The 21,740-nt window shown below is 46.9% G+C and overlaps 1 protein-coding gene across 1 annotated transcript in view; it reads right to left on the bottom strand.

The window, feature by feature from the left end:
- Window positions 1–21,740, bottom strand: part of RTTN (rotatin) — a 362,213-nt gene that overhangs the window by 14,687 nt on the left and 325,786 nt on the right. The window contains exon 45 of the mRNA XM_078776353.1: window positions 14,165–14,291. Within this exon, the coding sequence (XP_078632479.1) occupies window positions 14,165–14,291 (127 nt within the window). The remainder of the gene's footprint in view (window positions 1–14,164; window positions 14,292–21,740) is intronic.

Here is a 21,740-nt window from a genome sequence, read left to right as displayed (position 1 = left end):
ACCTCCTCTCCAGACACACTCCCACCCGCAACCTCCGCTCTGCTGGTACCAACCTCCTGACCCCCTCCATCCGGACCAAATTCAGATCCTGGGGGGACAGGGCCTTCTCCATCGCTGCTCCCACCCTCTGGAACTCACTACCTCACACCATCAGAGACTCCTCCTCACTCACCACATTCAAAACATCACTAAAGACCCACCTGTTCAACGCTGCATTCAACATTCAACCCACAGCATTTAACCCCTGACTATCTCTTCTCCTTCTCCCTCCTTTTGCTTTAAATATTTCCCTATTGATTCTTGTCTTGTCTTTTTGATTCTTGTCTTATATATATGCCGTATATCGCTGCTGTTTGTTTTCTTGATTCTTGTCTTTTTGCAATTGTTGTTTTCATGTATTGTTATGCATTATGTTTTCCACTCTGTCAAAGCGCCTTTGGGCTTCTGGAAAAGCGCTATACAAAATAAATGAATTATTATTATTATTATTATTGTTCACAATTATATTTTGTCGAAACTGTATTTATCTTTCGGGGTGTGAACCTACAGTGTGCCTCTTGGAAGTTTCTCGGTGCTTATCTTTCATAAATTAATCGTTTCTGTTTGCCACGCGTGTGCGCCTTGCGTCAGGCTTCCCCTGTCCCCGTCGAAGTTTGTTCCTTCCTTCGCTGTTTTTGCGAGGTTTTTAGATTTTCCCTTCTTCCCCAAACTTCCCCGAACATCTACTCTGTGACTAACGTTGTAACCCCCACCCCCCCCAAAAAACCAAACCCCCCCCCCAAAAAAACAAACTTTTATTTCCCTTTCTCCTCGTGTGCTTTTGTCCCATCGTGCGCCTCCGTCCACGTGCGCTGTCTCGCCCCGCCCCCATTATCTCCTTGCCTTCCACCTTTTGCCCTGTTCAAGTGACTCGTGGTTGTTGTCACTCTAGGCTCCCTCTCCCCGTTGGTATTTTTGTGAATATAAGACTGTTCTTCACGGTTCTGTTTAAATATGTTTAAACTTTCCCCTAAAGTGTTTTATTCAGTCGTATATTACAACACGCTGTTTTTTTTCCTATTTAAAAGGCTCCTTTCAATTTCCTCTCCAACTCATTCCATTTCAAAAAAATATCCAATCTCTAATAATTCCAAAACACGACATGCTCTAAATTCACATTCATTCCACCCCTCCTCCATCGTTCTTAAACGGATCGCCAACTTGAAAATCACAATAAACCCAATTTGTTATAAATGTTCATCTTTCATTAATCATCCACTTTCCAAACTCCCTCCTTGCCCCTCCCCTCCAAATCTCCCCCCTTGCCCCTCCCCTCCAAATCTCCCCCCTTGCCCCTCCCCTCCAAATCTCCCCCCTTTTTCTCCCCGCCTAAACTCCCCCTTGCCCCTCCCCTCCTAAACTCCCCCCTTGCCCCTCCCCTCCAAATCTCCCCCCTCGACCCTCCCCTCCAAATCTCCCCCCTTGCCCCTCCCCTCCTAAACTCCCCCCTTGCCCCTCCCCTCCTAAACTCTCCCCTTGCCCTTCGACTCCTAAACTCCCCCCTTGCCCCTCCCATTCAAAACTCCCCCCCAACCCCTCACCTTCAAATCTCCCCCGCAACCGTCCCTCCCAAATTCTCCCTCCTCCCACCTCCTTCTCAAAGCTGCCTCCTCCCCACTTCGTCTCCCTTCTATCTCATACCTCAAACCTCCCCCAACCTTCTACTTTCCTCCGCCCCCCCTCAAACAACCCCTCACTGTTCCTCATCCCATCACCATCAAACCTTTCATCCTCCTCATCCTTCCCTTTCTTGTAACTCTTCTGTAATGCCTGACACACTATCAACTGCTCTCCCGACCTCCCCCTCTCATCCTTCATCTGACCCAACCCCTCCCCTCCCCTGTCCTGCACCCGATGCTCCCCCTCTCCCCTCATTAACGGTATGGACCTCAAACATCCGGGGCCTTCGCTCAAACCTGATTGATCTCTCCATTCAGGTTGCTTGTGACAATCCAGACGTAATCTGCTTAACAGAAACTTTCCTCCTTCAAGATGTCTCTGATTCCTAAATATCCCTTCCTGGTTAATCCCCCCTCCGGTATGATAGACCTGAGCCTCGTCCTGGTGGTGGGGTTGCTATCTTTATCAAAAACTCTCTTCCTCACTCTCCTTGCACTGCCCTCTCTCCACCCTACCCCCAGGAGTACCTCTGGCTACGACTTCCTCTCCGCTCCCACCTTTTGTTCATATGTGTTCTGTACCGTCCTCCAAACAGTGACGACTCCATTTACATTTTGCTGTCGGACAACATGGACCAACTTCTATCAACTCATCCAAACTCTCTCTTCATCATATGTGGCGACTTCATCTGTCATCATGCCAGCTGGCTGGGTGTGGGTTCCACTCTCACCAGGAATGGCACCTCAGCAAAGGACTTCTGTGACTCATTGGGACTGACACAATCTGTCAATTTCCCGACCCGGATCGCAGTCAATGGAGTATCTTCTCTTCTGGAATTGGTTATGACAAACTTCCCTGCAAATGTCTGCTGCTCTTCTTCTGCTCCAATCGGTTCTTCTGATCATGTGCTTGTCTCTCTGGCCATTCTCTCTGGCCTTGGACATCTCTCTGGCCATTCTCAGAGAGCCTCCTCAGCGCCAACGAGTCTTCTGGCATTTCACTCAGGCTGACTGGCACGGTCTGCAAGCAGCCATCAATCACCTGGACTGGTCTCCCATCTATACTGCCTCTGACATCAATTCTTCCTGGGAATTCTTCCAAAGCAATCTGCTCTCTCTCATGCACATATTTATCCCATCTCGTCTTCAGTTGTCATACCCTTCCTCCCGTCCATGGTACACTGAATCTTGTGGTGAGGAAGTTTCCCTGAAACAACTTGCCGTTGCCTCTTGGAAGGCAAATCCAACTGAAGGCAATCTCAGTTCCTTCCACCCAGCTCGGAACAAGTGTGTGTCTACCCTCAGGAGTGCCAGGAAGTACTATCTCTCCACACTCAAGATTGAACTCTCAAACCTGTCTCCTTCCTCCAAATCCTGGTGGCGTCTGGTCAAATCCGTTTCTGGTGTTTGTTCCCCCTCCATCCCCTCCCTTACCTCAAATGGCTACACAGTTGATATTGCATGTGACAGAGCCGAATGCCTCAACTCTGTGGTTTGCCTCAAAATCTTGTGTCCCAAACCCATCTCTCTCTGTTCCCACCTTTCCCAGTCGAACCCAACTGCTCCTGGACTCTGTGTCCTTCTCTCCTGACAAGGTGGAGAAGGTTTTGTCAAACCACGACTCTGATTCCTCAACTGGACCAGACGGCATCAGCCCAAGGGTCCTAAAATCCTGCTCTGCCGCTCTATCTCACCCTCTCTCTGTTCTTTTCACCCTTTCTTTTGCTCAAGGTCATCTGCCAGCATCTTGGAAATCAGCAAACATTACCGCTTTACACAAAAAAGGTGCAAAAATAGATCCTTGCAACGACAGACCAATCAGCATGCTTCCAATTATCAGCAAAGTCATGGAATCCATCATTGCTTTGGATATCAAATCCTTCCTCTTCTCCAATGGCTTGATCTCTGATCATCAATTTGGATTCAGACCAGGTCATTCTACTCTGGACATGTTGCTTCTGCTGTCTCAACAATGGATGGAGGTCCTCAATGCCAAACAGGAAATCAGAGCTGTCTCACTTGACATATCACGTGTCTTCGATACGGTCTGGCTCCGAGCTCTGCTCACCAAACTCTCCTCCTGTAGTATCCATGGAAATCTCCACTCATGGCTTGCGGACTTCCTCTCTAGTCGTAGGCAACATGTGGCCCTGAATGGATTTCTCTCATCTCCCCTTCCTGTTCTGGCTGGAGTTCGCCAAGGTAGTGTTCTGGGCCCTGTGCTATTTCTGGTCTTCATCAATGATCTCTCGGACTCTCTGGAAAATCCTCTCTATCTCTTTGCTGATGACTCCAATATCTGCCGTTCCATTCCTCATCCCTCAGATCGGCAGTCTGCAGCCTCCTCACTCTCTGCAGACCTGGACAAAATCACAGACTGGTCAAACAAGTGGAACATGTCTTTCAATCCTGACAAATCTCACACTCTTACTATGTCTCTCCGAAAAGACCGACTGGAAAACCCTCCCATCTACTTTCTCAACAATCCTCTCCAAGAAGTTCTGTCGCTCAAGCTTTTGGGTCTCACTCTCTGCCATGATCTTTCTTGGGAAAACCACATTTCCAAGCTGGCCTCCAAAGCCAGTCGCCGACTGGGCATCCTCCGTCGTGTGAAGTCCTTCCTTGGCACACCTGAGCTCATCACCACATACAAGGATTTCGATCCGCAGCTCAATGGAATACTGTTCCCCCCTCTGGGCCAATGCTCCTGCCTCACACCTCGCTCGGGTTCACGCTGTTGAAACCAAAGCTTTCAGAATCATTGGAATCTCCTGCGATGAAGCTAACTCCGAGGGCCTTTCACTCACTCACCACAGGCAGGTTGGTGGTCTTTCTGTCTTCTACCGACTCCTCTCCGGCCTTGCTCCCCCAGCTATCTGTGCCCCAAATATTCCTACAGGTCGCACAAGATCTGCCAGCAACCCTCTTATGGTTAAACTGCCAAAATCTAGGCTCTCTGCTCACCTTCACTCGTTCATTCCCCTTTTCTCCCGCCTCTGGAACAAACTCCCCCACTCTCTTCAATCCCACTCCTCCCGCCAGGTGTTTAAAACAGCTGTTCACCACCATCTCATCTTTCCCCATCCAAAACCTTGATCTTTTCTACCCCTGCTAATTCACCCCAGATGCACTTTTTTTTTGAAATTCCAACTTCTTTCCTGGAAGTCCTTGCAGTGTTCATATGTTTTATACCTCTCCCACATACCCCCAAGCCCTCCCCCTCCCACATTTCTCCCGATGTCCCTGCTCTGAAATGTTGTGTTTGTGTCCTTCCCCCTCTCTTCCCATCTTGTCGACTGCTCCCCTTATTTTTTTTGTGTTTTACGTGTCGGTTTTACTTTTTGTGTGACTAATGTTAGCTCGTTCACGAGTCTCGATCTTGTATACAAAAAAAAAAGAAAAAAACGTGACCCATCATGGATGTGGGTGCAGCTTGATGGTGAGTGGCCAGAGATGTGACCCATCATGGATGTGGTTCAGCTTGATGGTGCGTGGTCTGAGATGTGACCCATCATGGATATGGGTGCAGCTTGATATTGCGTGGCCTGAGATGTGACACATCATAGATGTGGGTTAAGCGTGACGGTGCGAGGTCCGAGATGTGACCCATCGTGGATGTGGGAACTGCTTGATGGTGCGAGGTCCGAGATGTGACCCATCATGGACGTGGGTGCAGCTTGATGGTGCGCAGCCCAAGATGTGACCCATAATGGATGTGGGTGCAGCTTGACAGTGCGTGGCCTGAGATGTGACCCATCATGGATGTGAGTTCAGCTTGATGGTGTGTGGCCCAAGATGTAATCCATCGTGGATGTGGGAACTGCTTGATGGTGCGTAGCCCAAGATGTGACCCATAATGGATGTGGGTGCAGCTTGACAGTGCGTGGCCTGAGATGTGACCCATCATGGATGTGGGTTCAGCCTGATGGTGCGTGGCCCCGAGATCTGATCCATCATGGATGTGGGTTCAGCTTGATGGTGCGTGGCCAGAGATGTGACCCATCATGGATGTGGGTTCAGCTTGATGGTGCATGGTCCGAGATGTGACCCATCATGGATGTGGGTTAAGCTTGATGGTGCGTGGCCCGAGATGTGACCCATCATGGATGTGGGTTCAGCTTGATGGTGCGTGGCCAGAGATGTGATCCATCATGGATGTGGGTTCAGCTTGATGGTGCGTGGCCAAAGATGTGATCCATCATGGATGTGGGTGCAGCTTGATAGTGTGTGGCCTGAGATGTGACCCATCGTGGACATGGGTGCAGCTTGATGGTGCGTAGCCCAATATGTGATGTTACGGATTCGTCACTTCCGTTGTGGTGGTTTTCATTCACTGTAAACATTTTTGATTCCATGTACTATTATTGTTTTCAAAAGGTTTATTGTTCATGAACTGTTTTCAAAAGGTGAAAAAGTTAGAGTTAAAAGAAACCGGAAACGGGATCGGGAACGATGACGACGAGAAGAGGAAGAGAAGAAAAGAAGGCGGAGCGAATGAGTCGGAGAAGAAAGCCGAGTTACTTTGAGGTCTGAGCGAACGTTGGCGAGCAAGAGTCACGAGTGAACTTTGGGTTCCCAGGAAAGGGATTCCTGCGACAGAGTTGTTATCGCTGTGACAGATCAACCTGCGTGTCAGGTTTTGCGGTGGATTCTGAAGAGAATCATCGTCATGCCGTTACGTCTCGAGTACGGGCCGTCGGCCATTTTGACTCGCGCGCTTTGCTCGTCGCGCAAGTTTTCTTTGCTTCGCTTCAGCCGTTTTCACCGGATTCAGAGGTATCTGGTGTGTGTGTGTGCAACGTGGCTTTTGAAGGTTAATTTGCGGTTTGCCGACTGTGAGCCGTGAAACGTCCATACCCGAGGGTGTGATTTCCCAGTCGCCTGGAGGGCGCCTTTGGATTTCCCAGTCGCCTTGAGGGTGACTTTGCGCAGCTTTGGGTCGCGTGACTGCGACTGTCATCCGAACGGGATTCTGGTCTCGATTGGACATTGTTCTGACGATCGCTGGAGAGGATCGACTTTGGCTTGAAGCCGGGATCGACTTTGGCTTGAAACCGGATTCAACTTTGGTTTGAAGCCGGGAAAGAGACATTGGGAATGTTCTTGGTTCACTCACTTGGAGCACAGTGAGTTATATGTTACGAAACTGATGGTACCATCATAGGACACATATTGATTGTACTTTTGACTACTATTATTGTTGTACTGTTATTCTTGTGTGATCTTAATACAATGTTTGTTTGTTGGTAACAATTGGTGTGGCTTCACCATTGATCGTTGACATACAGAATAACACATTTTTCTGCCGTGACTCCTCTCGGGGCTCGGAGGTACACAGTGACCAGGGGGTTTGGGGAGGAGCACGTAACAGAAATTGGGGGCTCGTCCGGGATTAAATCCCCTTTTAACATTAGTCCGAGAAATTGGGGGCTCGTCCAAAATTGGCCCAAATTGAAATTGGGGGCTCGTCCAAAATTGGCCCAAATTGAAATTGGGGGCTCGTCTTTGCTGACAAAAAGCTCATCTGGGATATAATTCCCTAACATTCCCAAAATTCCCAAATTTGGAATTTTTCTAGCATTCCCAATTATTATTTTTTTAAATTGGAAAATTTTTTGTGTGAAGGTTAACACGTGCTAACTAATAGTCACCATGGTGTTTGACACAGAAAAGTTTGCGGCGTCATCTAATGAGGCACAGTTCCAAGTGTTAAAAAGATCGGAACTCTTGATATTGGCCAAACATTTTAACTTGGAGGTCCGAGCTCATATGAAGAAAGCAGAGATGCAGACATTGGTGGTAGAATCTCTGGTGGGACCAGGAACATGGACAGAGGTAGCCTTGGATTGGTTACCCGAGGAAAAAGAAAATGTGGAGCTCCGGAAAATGGAGATGCAACTGCAGAGCCAGGAAAGGTTAAAAGAGTTGGAATGGAAAGCCGAGGAGAGAAGAGCAGAGGAAAGGAGAGCTGAAAGAGAACTCGAGGAAAGAAGAGTAGAACAGGAACGAGAACGCGAGGAGAGAAGAACAGAGGAAAGGAGAGCTGAAAGGGAACTCAAAGAAAGAAGAGCAGGGGAAAGAGCAGAGGAAAGGAGAGCCGAAAGGGAGTTAAAGGAACGTGACATGGAGTATCAGAAGGAACTTAAACTCAAGGAGCTGGAATTAATTGTTACGGATTCGTCACTTCCGTTGTTGTGGTTTTCACCTACTTGACATATTTCTGATATTATGTGCTATTATTATCTTCAAAAGGTTTATTGTTCATGAACAGTCATCAAAAGTTAAAAAGGTTAACTTTAAATGATACAGGAAACCGAGCCGGAAGACGACGAGAGGGAAGAAGAAGAGGCGTGGCGAGCAAAGTCGGACAAGACGCGTGACGTCGAGCTCCGTAGCGAGCGTTGTCTAACGAAGGTCGCGAGGGAATTTTGAGTTCCTTGAAAGGACATCCTGCGATAGGTATCATCGCTGGGATTGAGAAATCTGCATAGTCAGGTTTAGGCTGAGATTCCGACGAATCCTTGCCTGGTCGCATCGACTCAAGTAGGAGCCGTCGGCCATTTTGAACCTCGTGCTTCGTTCACCGACAAAGGTTTTGCTACGCGTCAGCTCTTCTCAACATCCTATCGTCTGTCAGGGATGTGTGTGCGCGACCGCGTCGTCTCCCATTACGTTGCGGTTTGCTGATTGAGCTGTGAACGTGCTCCTCTGGAGGGCGCCTTTATACAGTTTCGGCTGTGTGACTGCCATTGCCATCTGTACGGGATTCGGGTCTCGACTGGACAGCGGGATTTGGGTTTCGACTGGACATCGGTCTAGCGATCGCTGGAGCGAATCAACTTCGCCTTGGAGAAGGTTATAGAGACATTGGGGAGTGTCCTTTTTCACTCACGTGGAGCGCAATGAGATATCTGACTTTAGTTGATGGTACCATCCTAAGATATATAGAGTGCACTCTGGATTGCTATTGGTTGTACCGTTATTCTTGTGTGTGATTTATAATACAACATTTGTTCGATTAAAATTATTGGTGTGGTTTCACTATTGATTTCTAACACAGAATAACATTTTTCTGCCGTGGCTCCTCTCGGGATTCGGAGGTACACTGTGACCCTGGGGTCGGGGAGGAACACGTAACAGGTGGGACAAGGAACATGGACAGAGGTAGCCTTGGATTGGTTACCCGATGAAAAAGAAATGTGGAGCTCCGGAAAATGGAGATGCAACTGCAGAGCCAGGAAAGGTTAAAAGAGTTGGAATGGAAAGCCGAGGAGAGAAGGGCAGAGGAAAGGAGAGCTGAAAGAGAACTCGAGGAAAGAAGAGTAGCACAGGAACGAGAACTCGAGGAGAGAAGAACAGAGGAAAGGAGAGCTGAAGAAGAAAGAAAAGCAGAGGAAAGAGCAGAGGAAAGGAGAGCCGAAAGGGAGTTAAAGGAACTTGACATGGAGTATCAGAAGGAACTTAAACTCATGGATCTGGAATGAATGGGAGAACGGAGAGATGTAGTATCCATGCCGGCTAGTTCGACAACTAGTCAGAACACTTGCGATGTTGGTAGGCATGTGAGGCTGGTTCCACCCTTCAATGAAAAAGCGGCAGCCAAGTTTTTTTACACTTTGAGAAAGTGGCTCAAATGCTAAAATGGCCTGTGGGGTCCTGGACTATGTTAGTGCAAAGTGTTCTGGTGGGTAAAGCTCAAGATATCTATCCGGCTTTACCGATTGACCAATGTGCAGATTATGAGATAGTGAAGAAAACCATTCTCAAAGCCTATTAATTGGTCCCTGAAGCTTAACGGCAAAAAATCCGGAATGCCAGGAAGAGGGAGAGTGAGACCCATGTGGAGTTTGCCAGAATGAAGGCAACCATCTTTGATCGGTGGTGTGATTCGAAGGGGATTGGGAAAGAGTTCAAACTGTTGCGACAATTGATCTTGGTGGAGGAGTGTGTCCACAAGGACATTAAAGTACATCTGGATGAAAAGAAAGTACCAGAGTTGTATGAGGCAGCAACCGTGGCAGATGACTATGCCTTGACACACAGGATGGGGTTCCACAAACCTAACTTCCCGCCTCGAGTTAGCCAGCGGAGTTATGGTAAATCAGGTGCGGAGAACAAATATTCATGGAGGCGGCCTCGAGATGACTATGAGGACAAATCTGATACCGCGACTTTTACGGATCAGAAGACTGCAGTTCCAAGACAGACTTATCTTCCGGGGAGCCCGAGGCAGACCACGAGTTTTTCCTCCGGGCCTACTTGCGCTTTTTGCAAGAAACTTGGGCATTTGATGTCCCAATGTTATGCCCTGAAAAGGAAAAATCAGGAGCGGAATCAGACTAGTACAACTCCGAATGCGAATGAAAACACAAAGGACGCCAAAGATGCAGAAAAGGATTTGAATGGTAAGGATTTGGATGGTCGGACCATAACAGTAGAGAAGGCAGGCCATGGGCGTCGAGGGGGCTACAGAGGAGGAAAACGTGGAGGTAGTTTCAGTGGTGGCTATGGCTCCCGGGGTGGGAGTCGTAGTTTTGGTGGTGACCGCAGTCGAGATTACTATGGAGGCTCCCAGAGTTACGGCAGCTCCCGAAGGGATGATTATCAGGGTAGTGGCCGAGAAGGAGACCGCTATTCACGTGACGACAGCACCCGACTCTACAACTGTGATTATAATTCTTATGATCAAGAGAAGAGTTGGAAGCACTGAATGCTCAGGAGCAGCCAAGCCAAGATTCCTACACGGATTAACCCGTGAACTCCACGTTCCGAAAGGCGTCCATGCAATGAATACTTCCAGGCCTCACCACCCAACCACCATGACACCTGGCTCTCAGCTCGGCCTCCTTCAAAAAGTGCTATAGATTTGCTTTGCTTTGGAGTCACTGATCACAACCCCTTCACCTTCATTCAAAAAATGAAAAATAAAACTCAGAGGTTGATGAGATGGAGTTTGGCTTTGCAGGAGTTCAACTTGGAAATTGAGCATGTAAATGGCAGGGACAATGTCGTTGCTGATGCTTTGTCCAGAGTGAACTAACTTTGGGAATTTCTGTAGGTTGTTTGGAAGTTTTGTTGCTTTATTTTGGGAAATATTAAGTGTCGTTGCTCACGGGAATTGATGATTTGGGTGTGAGATTTACTTTTGTTTGTTAAAATAATTTTTGCCTGCAAAGAAAGTTTTCACGATGTTCAAACTTTCTTTCTTGAGGGGGGAAGTGTTACGGATTCGTCACTTCAGTTGTGGTGGTTTTCATCCACTGTAAACATTTTTGATTCCATGTACTATTATTGTTTTCAAAAGGTTTATTGATCATGAACTGTTTTCAAAAGGTGAAAAAGTTAGAGTTAAAAGAAACCGGAAACCGGATCGGGAACTACGACGACGGCAACAGGAAGAGAAGAAAAGAAGGCGGAGCGAATGAGTCGGAGAAGAAAGCCGAGTTGCTTTGAGGTCTGAGTGAACGTTGGCGAGCAAGAGTCACGAGTGAACTTTGGGTTCCCAGGAAAGGGATTCCTGCGACAGAGTTGTTATCGCTGTGACAGATCAACCTGCGTGTCAGGTTTTGCGGTGGATTCTGAAGAGAATCATCGTCATCCCGTTACGTCTCGAGTACGGGCCGTCGGCCATTTTGACTCGTGCGCTTTGCGCGTCGCGCAAGTTTTCTTTGCTTCGCTTCAGCCGTTTTCACCGGATTCAGACGTATCTGGTGTGTGTGTGTGTGCAACGTGGCTTTTGAAGGTTAATTTGCGGTTCGCCAACTGTGAGCCGTTAAACGTCCATACCCGAGGGTGTGATTTCACAGTCGCCCGGAAGGCGCCTTTGGATTTCCCAGTCGCCTTGAGGGCGCCTTTGCGCAGCTTTGGGTTGCGTGACTGTGACTGTCATCCGAACGGGATTCTGGTCTCGATTGGACATTGTTCTGACAATCGCTGGAGCGGATCGACTTTGGCTTGAAGCCGGGATCGACTTTGGCTTGAAGCCGGGATCGACTTTGGCTTGAAGCCGGGATCGACTTTGGCTTGAAGCCGGGATCGACTTTGGCTTGAAGCCGGGATCGACTTTGGCTTGAAGCCGGGATCGACTTTGGCTTGAAGCCGGGATCGACTTTGGCTTGAAGCCGGGATCGACTTTGGCTTGAAGCCGGGATCGACTTTGGCTTGAAGCCGGGATCGACTTTGGCTTGAAACCGGATTCAACTTTGGTTTGAAGCCGGGAAAGAGACATTGGGAATGTTCTTGGTTCACTCACTTGGAGCACAGTGAGTTCTATGTTACGAAACTGATGGTACCATCATAGGACACATATTGATTGTACTTTTGACTACTATTATTGTTGTACTGTTATTCTTGTGTGATCTTAATACAATATTAGTTTGTTGGTAACAATTGGTGTGGCTTCACCATTGATCGTTGACATACAGAATAACACATTTTTCTGCCGTGACTCCTCTCGGGGCTCGGAGGTACACCGTGACCAGGGGGTTTGGGGAGGAGCACGAAACAGTGACCCATCATGGATGTAGGAACTGCTTGATGGTGTAAGGTCCGAGACGTGAAATCATGGATGCCGGTGCAGCTTGATGGTGCGTGGCCTGAGATGTGACCCATCGTGGATATGGGTGCAGCTTGATGGCGCGTCGCCAAATATGTGACCCATCGTGGATATGGGTGCAGCTTGATGGCGCGTAGCCCAATATGTGACCCATCATGGATGTACTGCTTGATGGTGTGAAGTCTGAGATGTGAAATCATGGATGCAGGTGCAGCTTGATGGTGCATGGCCTGAGATGTGACCCATCGTGGATATGGGTTCAGCTTGATGGTGCGTGGCCCCGAGATGTGACCCATCATGGATGTGGGTTCAGCTTGATGGTGCGTGGTCCAAGATGTGACCCATCGTGGATATGGGTTCAGCTTGATGGTGCGTGGCTCCGAGATGTGACCCATCGTGGATATGGGTTCAGCTTGATGGTGCGTGGTCCGAGATGTGACCCATCATGGATGTGGATTCAGCTTGATGGTGCGTGGCCCCGATATGTGACCCATCGTGGACGTGGGTGCAGCTTGATGGTGCGAGGTCAGAGATGTGAAATCATGGACAGGTGCAGCTTGATGGTGCGAGGTCAGAGATGTGAAATCATGGATGCAGGTGCAGCTTGATGGTGCGAGGTCCGAGATGTGAAATCATGGATGCAGGTGCAGCTTGATGGTGCGAGGTCCGAGATGTGAAATCATGGATGCAGGTGCAGCTTGATGGTGCGGAGCCTGAGATGTCCGAGCTTGGAAATCATGATCTTTGGGATGCTGCTCGACTATCTGTCTGAATTAATGCCAGTTCGATACGACATTTTGCGACTTTTACAAATGTTATTCAGTGAATAACATAATTCAATTTATGTTATTCAGTAGAATAGAGGGGGTTTTGAAATCCCAACATGGGAGCCAATACAAGAAGTGCTTTCACCATTTACCAGCCTATGAGGGTGAAGAACACAAGACAAACTAGAACGGCACTTGTTGGAGAGCATACCTCCGCCAGGCTGAACAGTTTACATTTGGAATCCACTGATAGGCCGGATCTAGATCCAGACCTGAACCAAAACCGGATCAGCTTGTTCTTGTCACTCACCCAGTCACCCAACTCATCCACCAAGTTTTGTCGGAATCCGTCCACAACTCTTTGAAATATCTTGCGACAGATCGTTTTTAGCCCTATCACTTAATGGTGAAGGATCACTTGGAAAAATAAAAAACCCCTCATATCCGGATTCGGATCTTCACCAAAATCTAATCATTTCATCCTTGTCGAACATCCAACATGTCGACCAAGATTCGTCCGAATCGGTCCATAACTTTTTGAGATATCGTGCTAAATATAATTTTTAGCCCGATCTCTCAATGGTGAAAGATTCAGTTTAAAATTCTCAGATACAGATCCGAATCTTCACCAAAATCGAATCATTTCATCTTTGTCACACACCAAAGCTCTCCACCAAATTTTGTCCGAATCCGTCCACAACTTTGAGACATTTTGTTCACAAACAAACAAACCCTCAAACGTTCGTGGCCTACAGACTGCCAACAAAGTTTCAGCCTTTATTTTGCTGCACACGAGTGATAATGAGACACTGTTGTTCTGTCACTTTGCTATTGTTCAGCTGTGTTACTACATTCATCCTCTATCAACACAGACAACAAGGAAAAAGCAGTGCAGCATGATGGTGCAGGAACCACACCAGAACACACATGGAACCAGTGGAGCTGCGAAAACACAACTCAAACTGAAGAGCGGCATTTTAGAATCTGGACAACATTGTGAACCCACCGGATGTTTCGGGCCTTCCGCTGATCAATTGAAAATCTCGTCATGTATGGAAGGCCATTTCAAAACCAGTCTGTGCAATACTTTATAACCACAACTCAAACTACAGTTTCCCATTGGCTGAACAGGCGAGCCTAAAGATTTGTCTTAGCGTGCGAAGCTCACAAAGGAAAAGGTTTACCAGAAGGGCAGTTAGCCGTGAGGACGCACAGGAGATGCAGGGCGGCATGCAGCACATCGACACTAGTGAGCAACCAAGGCCACAAGGAGAGCAGCATGGGGAGTGTAGACTCTTGAATGGCTGCCAACTGTACCAGCAGAGAGCATGGAGCTTCAATTATAGGAGGCAGTTGAAAGGAACAACATCCCCACCCCAATATATGGCAAACACCCAACCCTCCCCCCCAAACACGCAACCCTCCTCCCCAAACACGCAACCCTCCCCCCCAAACACGCAACCCTCCCCCCCCAAACACGCAACCCTCCTCTCCAAACACGCAACCCTCCTCTCCAAACACGCAACCCTCCTCTCCAAACACGCAACCCTCCTCTCCAAACACGCAACCCTCCTCTCCAAACACGCAATCCTCCTCTCCAAACACGCAACCCTCCCCCCCAAGCACGCAACCCTACTCCCCAAACACGCTACCCTCCCCCCCAAACACGCAACCCTCCCCCCCAAACATGCAACCCCCCCGCCCCCCAACACGCAACCTCCCTCCAAACACCCAACCCTTCCACCCAACCAAGCAAAGGTGCCAATATTTTGGCCATGACTGTATATGTATGTAAATATATACATACAGTCACGTGAAAAAGTAAGTACACCCCATGTAAAGTTTTGACTTTTTCAACATATTTCAACATACAGCTATTTGATCTTCATTTCAACAATATTGATAGATAAAGGTGATATAACATAACAAATATCATGAAACATTTACATTTTGTGGTCCATTGTATAATTTAAATAAACATAAATGCAAATTTCGCATGTGGAAAAAGTAAGTACACCTCTACATTTATCACTACTTCAAATACCTAAAATTAGAATCAGGTGCACCAGCTCAGGTGCAAATGATTAGAACATCGTTAGAGAGGATCTTGGAGGAACCTGTGTTATTTAAACCCCAGACATTTCGTTTGGTTTGCTCTTCGTTGTTGAAGTGTGCGGCGTCACCATGCCGAGATCAAAAGAGCTCTCTGAGGCCTTCAGAAAGAAGGTTATAGATGCCGACGAGTCTGGGAAGAAATTTAAAAAGATCTCCAAACAATTTGAAATCAATCATTCGACTGTCCGGAAGATCATCTACAAGTGGAGAAGATTCCAAACAACTGCCAACTTGTTCAGGCCAGACTGCCCCAGCAAGTTCAGCCCAAGAGCAGACCGCAAGATGCTGAAAGAAGTCTCTAAGAACCCCAGAATGTCATCACGGGACCTACAGGTAGCTCTTGCCACTGTTGATGTCAAAGTGCAGGAGTCTACCATGAGAAAGAGGGTGCACAAATTTGATCGACATGGGAGGTGTGCCAGGAGGAAACGTTTGCTGTCCAGAAAGAACATCAGGGCAAGACTAAAGTTTGCCAATGAACACCTAGGCAAAGACCAGCACTTCTGGAACAATGTGCTGGGGACAGATGAGTCAAAGGTAGAGCTATTTGGCCACAGTACCAGAAGACATGTTTGACGATAAACCAAAGACAGCATTTGACCACAAGAACCTCATACCAACTGTAAAGCATGGTGGTGGAAATAGTATGGTTTGGGGCAGCTTTGCTGCATCAGGGCCTGGGCAGCTCACCATCATAGAATCCACTATGAATTCTTCATTGTACCAGAGGGTGCTTGAGGATTATGTGAGGCCATCTGTCGGAAAGTTGAAGCCCACCGGAAGGTGGACCTTGCAACATGACAATGACCCTAAACATACCAGTAAATCCACCAAGGAATGGCTGAAAAGAAAGAAATGGAGGGTTCTGGAATGGCGAAGTCAAAGCCCGGATCTAAATCCCATCAAGATGTTGTGGGGGGATTTGAAACGAGCTGTGCATGCAATAAACCCCTCAAACATCGCACAGCTGAAAGAATTCTGCATGGAGGAGTGGGCAAAAATTTCTCCCAGTCGATGTCAGAGACTGGTAGACAGTTAGAAGAAACGCCAACTTGAGGTTGTTTCTGCCAAAGGGGGCAATACCACCTATTAGAGCCAAGGGTGTACTTACTTTTTCCACATGCGAAATTTGCATTTATGTTTATTTAAATTGTACAATGGACGACAAAATGTAAATGTTTCATGATATTTGTTGTATTATATCACCTTTATCCATCAATATTGTTGAAGTGAAGATCAAATAGCTGCATGTTGAAATATGTTGAAAAAGTCAAAACTTTACATGGGGTGTACTTACTTTTTCACGTGACTGTGTGTATATATATATATATATATGTATATGTATATATATTGTTGTGGATATGAGAATTGTGTTTCTTTTATTGTGTAGTAAATGGTAAAATATCACCCTCCTTCCTCCAGTTGTGTATAAAGGTCAAAAGGGCGTCCCTTAGTTAGGTCATATACAATCACGTTAGCCAATCATAGATTTCCTCCTTGTTGGTAGTTTATTTCCTTATTCTATGTAGGTTAAGGCTGTCTCTTCCATTAATTGACACTCCATTGCACCAAATGCAAATAAATAGATCCCCTTTCATTTCCATTCCCAAAGCCTCTATTGCCAACTGCATTTGCCGCCATTACGGCGTGGTCAGCTCGGGGAAGAGGGGCGTGCCCACCCATCGTCATCAAGGGTGGAGCCAGAGAGCCCGTGCCCACCAATCGGCACTGCGGAGAGCGACCCGATGGGCGTTTCCAAAAGGCCGGCGGCTTGATCGCCACGCGCCTCATAAAAGGGGGTTGGGAGGGACTGCTTAAGCAGATGAGTGAGGAGTCCACCGCAGTTGAGTCCACCGCAGTTGAGTCCACCGCAGTTGAGTCCACCGCAGTTGAGTCCACCGCAGTTGAGTCCACCGCAGTTGAGTCCACCGCAGCTGAGTCCACCGCAGTTGAGTCCACCGCAGCTGAGTCCACCGCAGCTGAGTCCACCGCAGCTGAGTCCAACGCAGTTGAGTCCACCGCAGTTGAGTCCACCGCAGCTGAGTCCACCGCAGCTGAGTCCACCGCAGTTGAGTTGAGCTTTGATGGAAGTTTCGACCCGCTGCTACGAAGCAACGCCGCCGTGCGAACCAGATTGAGGAGGGTCGGCGGCCGCTCACCTCGAGCCTTGCCGTTTACACGAACAGGACCCGCATCCTTCCAGGTCTGTGGACCACCTGGACCATCCTCTCCTTCCAGCCAATCGTTCCTGCCTTCATTCCCCATTCGTGTGAGTCTGTCTTTGTTTGTTCTGTCCTGGGTTAAGTAAGACTGTTTATAGGTAAGCTAATTTGCACTGTGTTTCTTCTTCTTCTGTTTTTATTTTATTATTCTTCCTCCTCCTTGGTTGCTTTCAATTGTGTAAATAGTAAATAAATCATATTTGTATTTCTTACCCTTTGCCTTTCTTTCCTCTACATCCGTCGTTGTTGTCTTTTCCCCATTGAATACCTGTGGCACGATTTGGCCAACGTTTGAGAATCGAGTCTAGTCATTGTTCACAGTTCGTGCCGCGGCTGCCATCCGCTCGGCAAAGTAACATCTTATCCGCGGTCGCGAACGGGGCTGTGCACCAGCCTTTCCGGAGGTCGTGGTGCAGCTTCAGGGACCACGTCGGTCAGTAACAAACGAGGGGACTAATCCCCCCTCAAAGGGGAACCATAGGCCGACGTTGGGTTCCGCAACAATACATGTATATATATATATATATATATATATATATATATATATATATATATATATATATATATATATATATATATATATATATATATATATATATATATATATATATATACATATATATATATACACATCCACATATATCTATATATATCTATATATATCTATATATATATATATCTATATATATATATATATATATATATCTATATATATATCTATATATATCTATATATATATATATATATATATATATATATATATATATATATATATATATATTATATATATATATATATATATATATATATATATATAGTGAAACCTTGACTTACGAGTGCACCAACTTACGAGTTTTCCGAGATACAAGCCGTCGCTCGGTCGATTTTTTGCTTTGTGATGCAAGCCGAGATCTGAGTTACGAGCGAGCGAGCTTACGCCACCCGCCACTAGGTGGCCCAGCGAGCGTTCAGTTCACGTGGTTATCTTGCCGTGCAAGCATCTCTGCCGTATCGCTGTTGCTTTGTTTTCGCATTTTGTTTATTTTGGAAAATTTCTTAGTTTTAACCATGGGTCCTAAGAAATTGAGTGCCAAGGGCAGTGCTGAGAAGAAGAAAAGGATGATGTGCTTGGATATAAAACACGTAATCGTCGAAAAACATGAGCGAGGTGTGCGTGTTGTCGACTTGGCGAGGCAGTACGATCGTAGTACTTCTACGATATGTACGATTTTGAAGCAGAAGGAGTCGATAAAGGCTATAACGCCAGCCAAGGGCGTTAAGATTATTTCAAAGCTCCGGACCTCTGTCCATGAAGAGATGGAGAAGTTGTTGTTTGTGTGGTTGACGGAGAAGCAGCTCGCAGGAGATACCGTGACTGAGAGCATCATCTGTGAGAAGGCACGAGACATTTACGGGGATTTGGTGCAGCAGACGGCGGGAACATCAACGGACGAGGCATCGGAAGAGTCATTCAAAGCCAGTCGGGGATGGTTTGATAATTTTAAGAAGAGGACCGGCATTCACTCCGTCGTCAGGCATGGTGAGGCAGCAAGCTCGGATGTGAAGGCAGCTGAAGATTTTATTATAACTTTTGCCGAACTGATAGAAGCCGAAGGATACATCCCCGAGCAAATCTTCAACTGTGACGAGACAGGGCTCTTCTGGAAAAAGATGCCGAGGAGGACGTATATAATGGCAGAGGAGAAGAGCATGCCAGACCACAAACCCATGAAGGATAGGTTAACCCTTGCACTGTGCGCGAATGCGAGTGGTGACTGCAAGATTAAGCCGCTACTCGTATATCACTCTGAAAACCCCAGAGCCTTTAAGTCTCATAAGATACTTAAAGAAAAACTGCAGGTTATGTGGAGAGCAAACGCAAAGGCGTGGGTCACCAGGCAGTTCTTTGTGGAGTGGGTAAACCTTGTCTTTGGTCCTGCCATCAAGAGGTACCTTTTGGAAAATAACCTACCCCTGCAAGCCCTTCTCGTCCTTGACAATGCTCCCGCACACCCACCAAACCTCGAAGACGACATCCTTGAATAATTTAAGTTTATTAAGGTCCTCTACCTTCTAGCCAACACCACCCCTATCCTGCAGCCCATGGACCAGCAGGTGATTTCAAATTTCAAAAAGCTCTTCACCAAGCACCTGTTCCGGCGCTGCTTTGAGGTTACGGAGAGCACAAACCTCACCCTTCGAGAGTTCTGGAAGGATCACTACAATATCGTGACCTGCCTCAGAATTATCGACATGGCCTGGCAGGGTGTTACAAGGAGGACCTTAAACTCTGCATGGAAGAAGCTGTGGCCTGAGGTTGTGTCCGAAAGGGACTTCGAAGGATTCGAACCTGAAGTGTTAGTGGTGGAGGAGATTGTGTCCCTCGGAAAGTCCATGGGCCTGCAAGTGAATGAAGAAGACGTTAACGACCTCGTCGAGAAGCACAATGAGGAACTGACAACGGAGGAATTAAAGGAGCTACAGCAGCAGCAGAATACGGAGGTTTTGCAGGAAATTAATGCGGAGGAGCCAGAGGCGGAGGTGGTTATCGCTACAAGTGAGATTAAGGAAATGTTGGGAATGTGGGAGAAAATTTCAGAGTTTATTGAAAAGAAACACCCTGAAAAAGTTGCAACAGGTCGTGCGTTGGCGCTGTGTAACGACACTTGCCTCACTCATTTTCGAAACATTTTGAAAGGGAGGAAGAAACAAACCTCCTTGGACAGGTTTGTATTGAAACGCCCTGCAAGTGAAAGCGAGGAAAGTGTGGCGAAAAAGGCAAAAGTTATCTCCTCCACCTCCGCCAGCATCTTCGTCTGATCTTCAAGGTAAATACGTAGTGTGTTCAAAAAGTATCCGACCTTTATTTTTTGTGCGTAAAAAAAAAGAAGCTAGGGAGGCGTTGATTGGTGCACGTATGTAGGCGATCCTAATGCGCACGCATGAATTTTTTCCCACCTGCAGAAGCTGTCATTCGACGGCAGACCGCCGATGAGTGAGGACATGTAAGTGAGCGCCGTCGGATTTTCGTTTTTGACAAAATGACGGAAAAACTTGAACAACGCTACTGCATCAAATTTTGTGTTTCATCAAACTTGCATCAAAACTGCAACTTGGTTTCTGGGTCGTACCCATAAACCCAGGACTCATCGCCAGTGATCGCTGTGTTGAGGAAGCTGGGATCGCTGTTCACAGTCTCCAGCATGTCCTGTGCGATCTCCAAACGGAGTTGCTTAGGCTCAATCGTTAGCAGCTTTGGTACGAACTTCGCTGAGATTCTCCTGAAGCCCAAATCCTCCTTCATAATGGAATGAACGGTGTTGAATCTTGCGGATCGTTTCCACTTGGGAATCGCCAAGCTTTACACAAAATTTGATGCAGTAGCGTTGTTCAAGTTTTTCCGTCATTTTGTCAAAAACGAAAATCCGACGGCGCTCGCTTACATGTCCTCACTCATCGGCGGTCTGCCGTCGAATGACAGCTTCTGCAGGTGGGAAAAAATTCACGCGTGCGCATTAGGATCGCCTACATACGTGCACCAATCAACGCCTCCCTAGCTTCTTTTTTTTTACGCACGAAAAATAAAGGTCGGATACTTTTTGAACACAGTAGTACACTTAATAAAACCAGTTTATTTCTTTACATTCTCTTTTATTATGTACAGTATATACGAGGTCGTGCTTGTTTATACATTATTTGTTATTTATAAAGTACATTTTTCTTATTTAAAAACACGTAACAAAAAAAATTGGTGTGGTTTTTGGGGGGCTGGAACGGATTAATAGCATTTCAATTCATTTTAATGGGGAAATTTAATTTGAGAAACGAGCAAATTGAGTTACGAGCTCGGTCACAGAACGAATTAAACTCCTAAGTCAAGGTTTCAAGCTGTATATATATATCTCTATATATAAAGGAGTGTCTGTGTGTGTGTGTGTGTGTGTGTGTGTGTGTGTGTGTGTGTGTGTGTGTGTGTATGTGTGTCTGTGTGTCTGTCTGGATGTCCGCTTATAACTCAAGAACTACACATCGGAGAAAGGTTTTAGACACAGATTCGGAATCAGCATAAAATCCCGGTGGTTTTAGGCTACGTTTTATTTTAATATCAATGGTTAAAAAAACCGCGCCACCTGCAATTCCATGGTGGTTTGTGGCGGCGCTAGACGTTCGGGGTGTATTGCAATGGTTTGTCGGGTTTGGCTGTGGGTCCAGAATAGCTCCCATTTCCTTATGTTCTTCCACTTTTATTTTGATTCTTCTGTTACAACGCCTTCCTTATCTACCTTATATCCCCCCCCCCCCCCCCCCCCCGACGAGGCCTCTACATAATTTCATGCGGCAGAATTTCGTGCATTTTGAGTGAAAGAAGTGAGACGAAGTTGTAGGAGGAAGAAGAGGCGCGGTCACTGTGGAGGGCTTCGAT

Source organism: Myxine glutinosa, chromosome 1 (assembly GCF_964187855.1).
Source record: "Myxine glutinosa chromosome 1, kmMyxGlut1.1, whole genome shotgun sequence".
Classification (NCBI taxonomy): domain Eukaryota; kingdom Metazoa; phylum Chordata; class Myxini; order Myxiniformes; family Myxinidae; genus Myxine; species Myxine glutinosa.
Note: the sequence above shows the minus strand (reverse complement) of the source record. Positions and strands in the feature narration are given on the sequence as shown.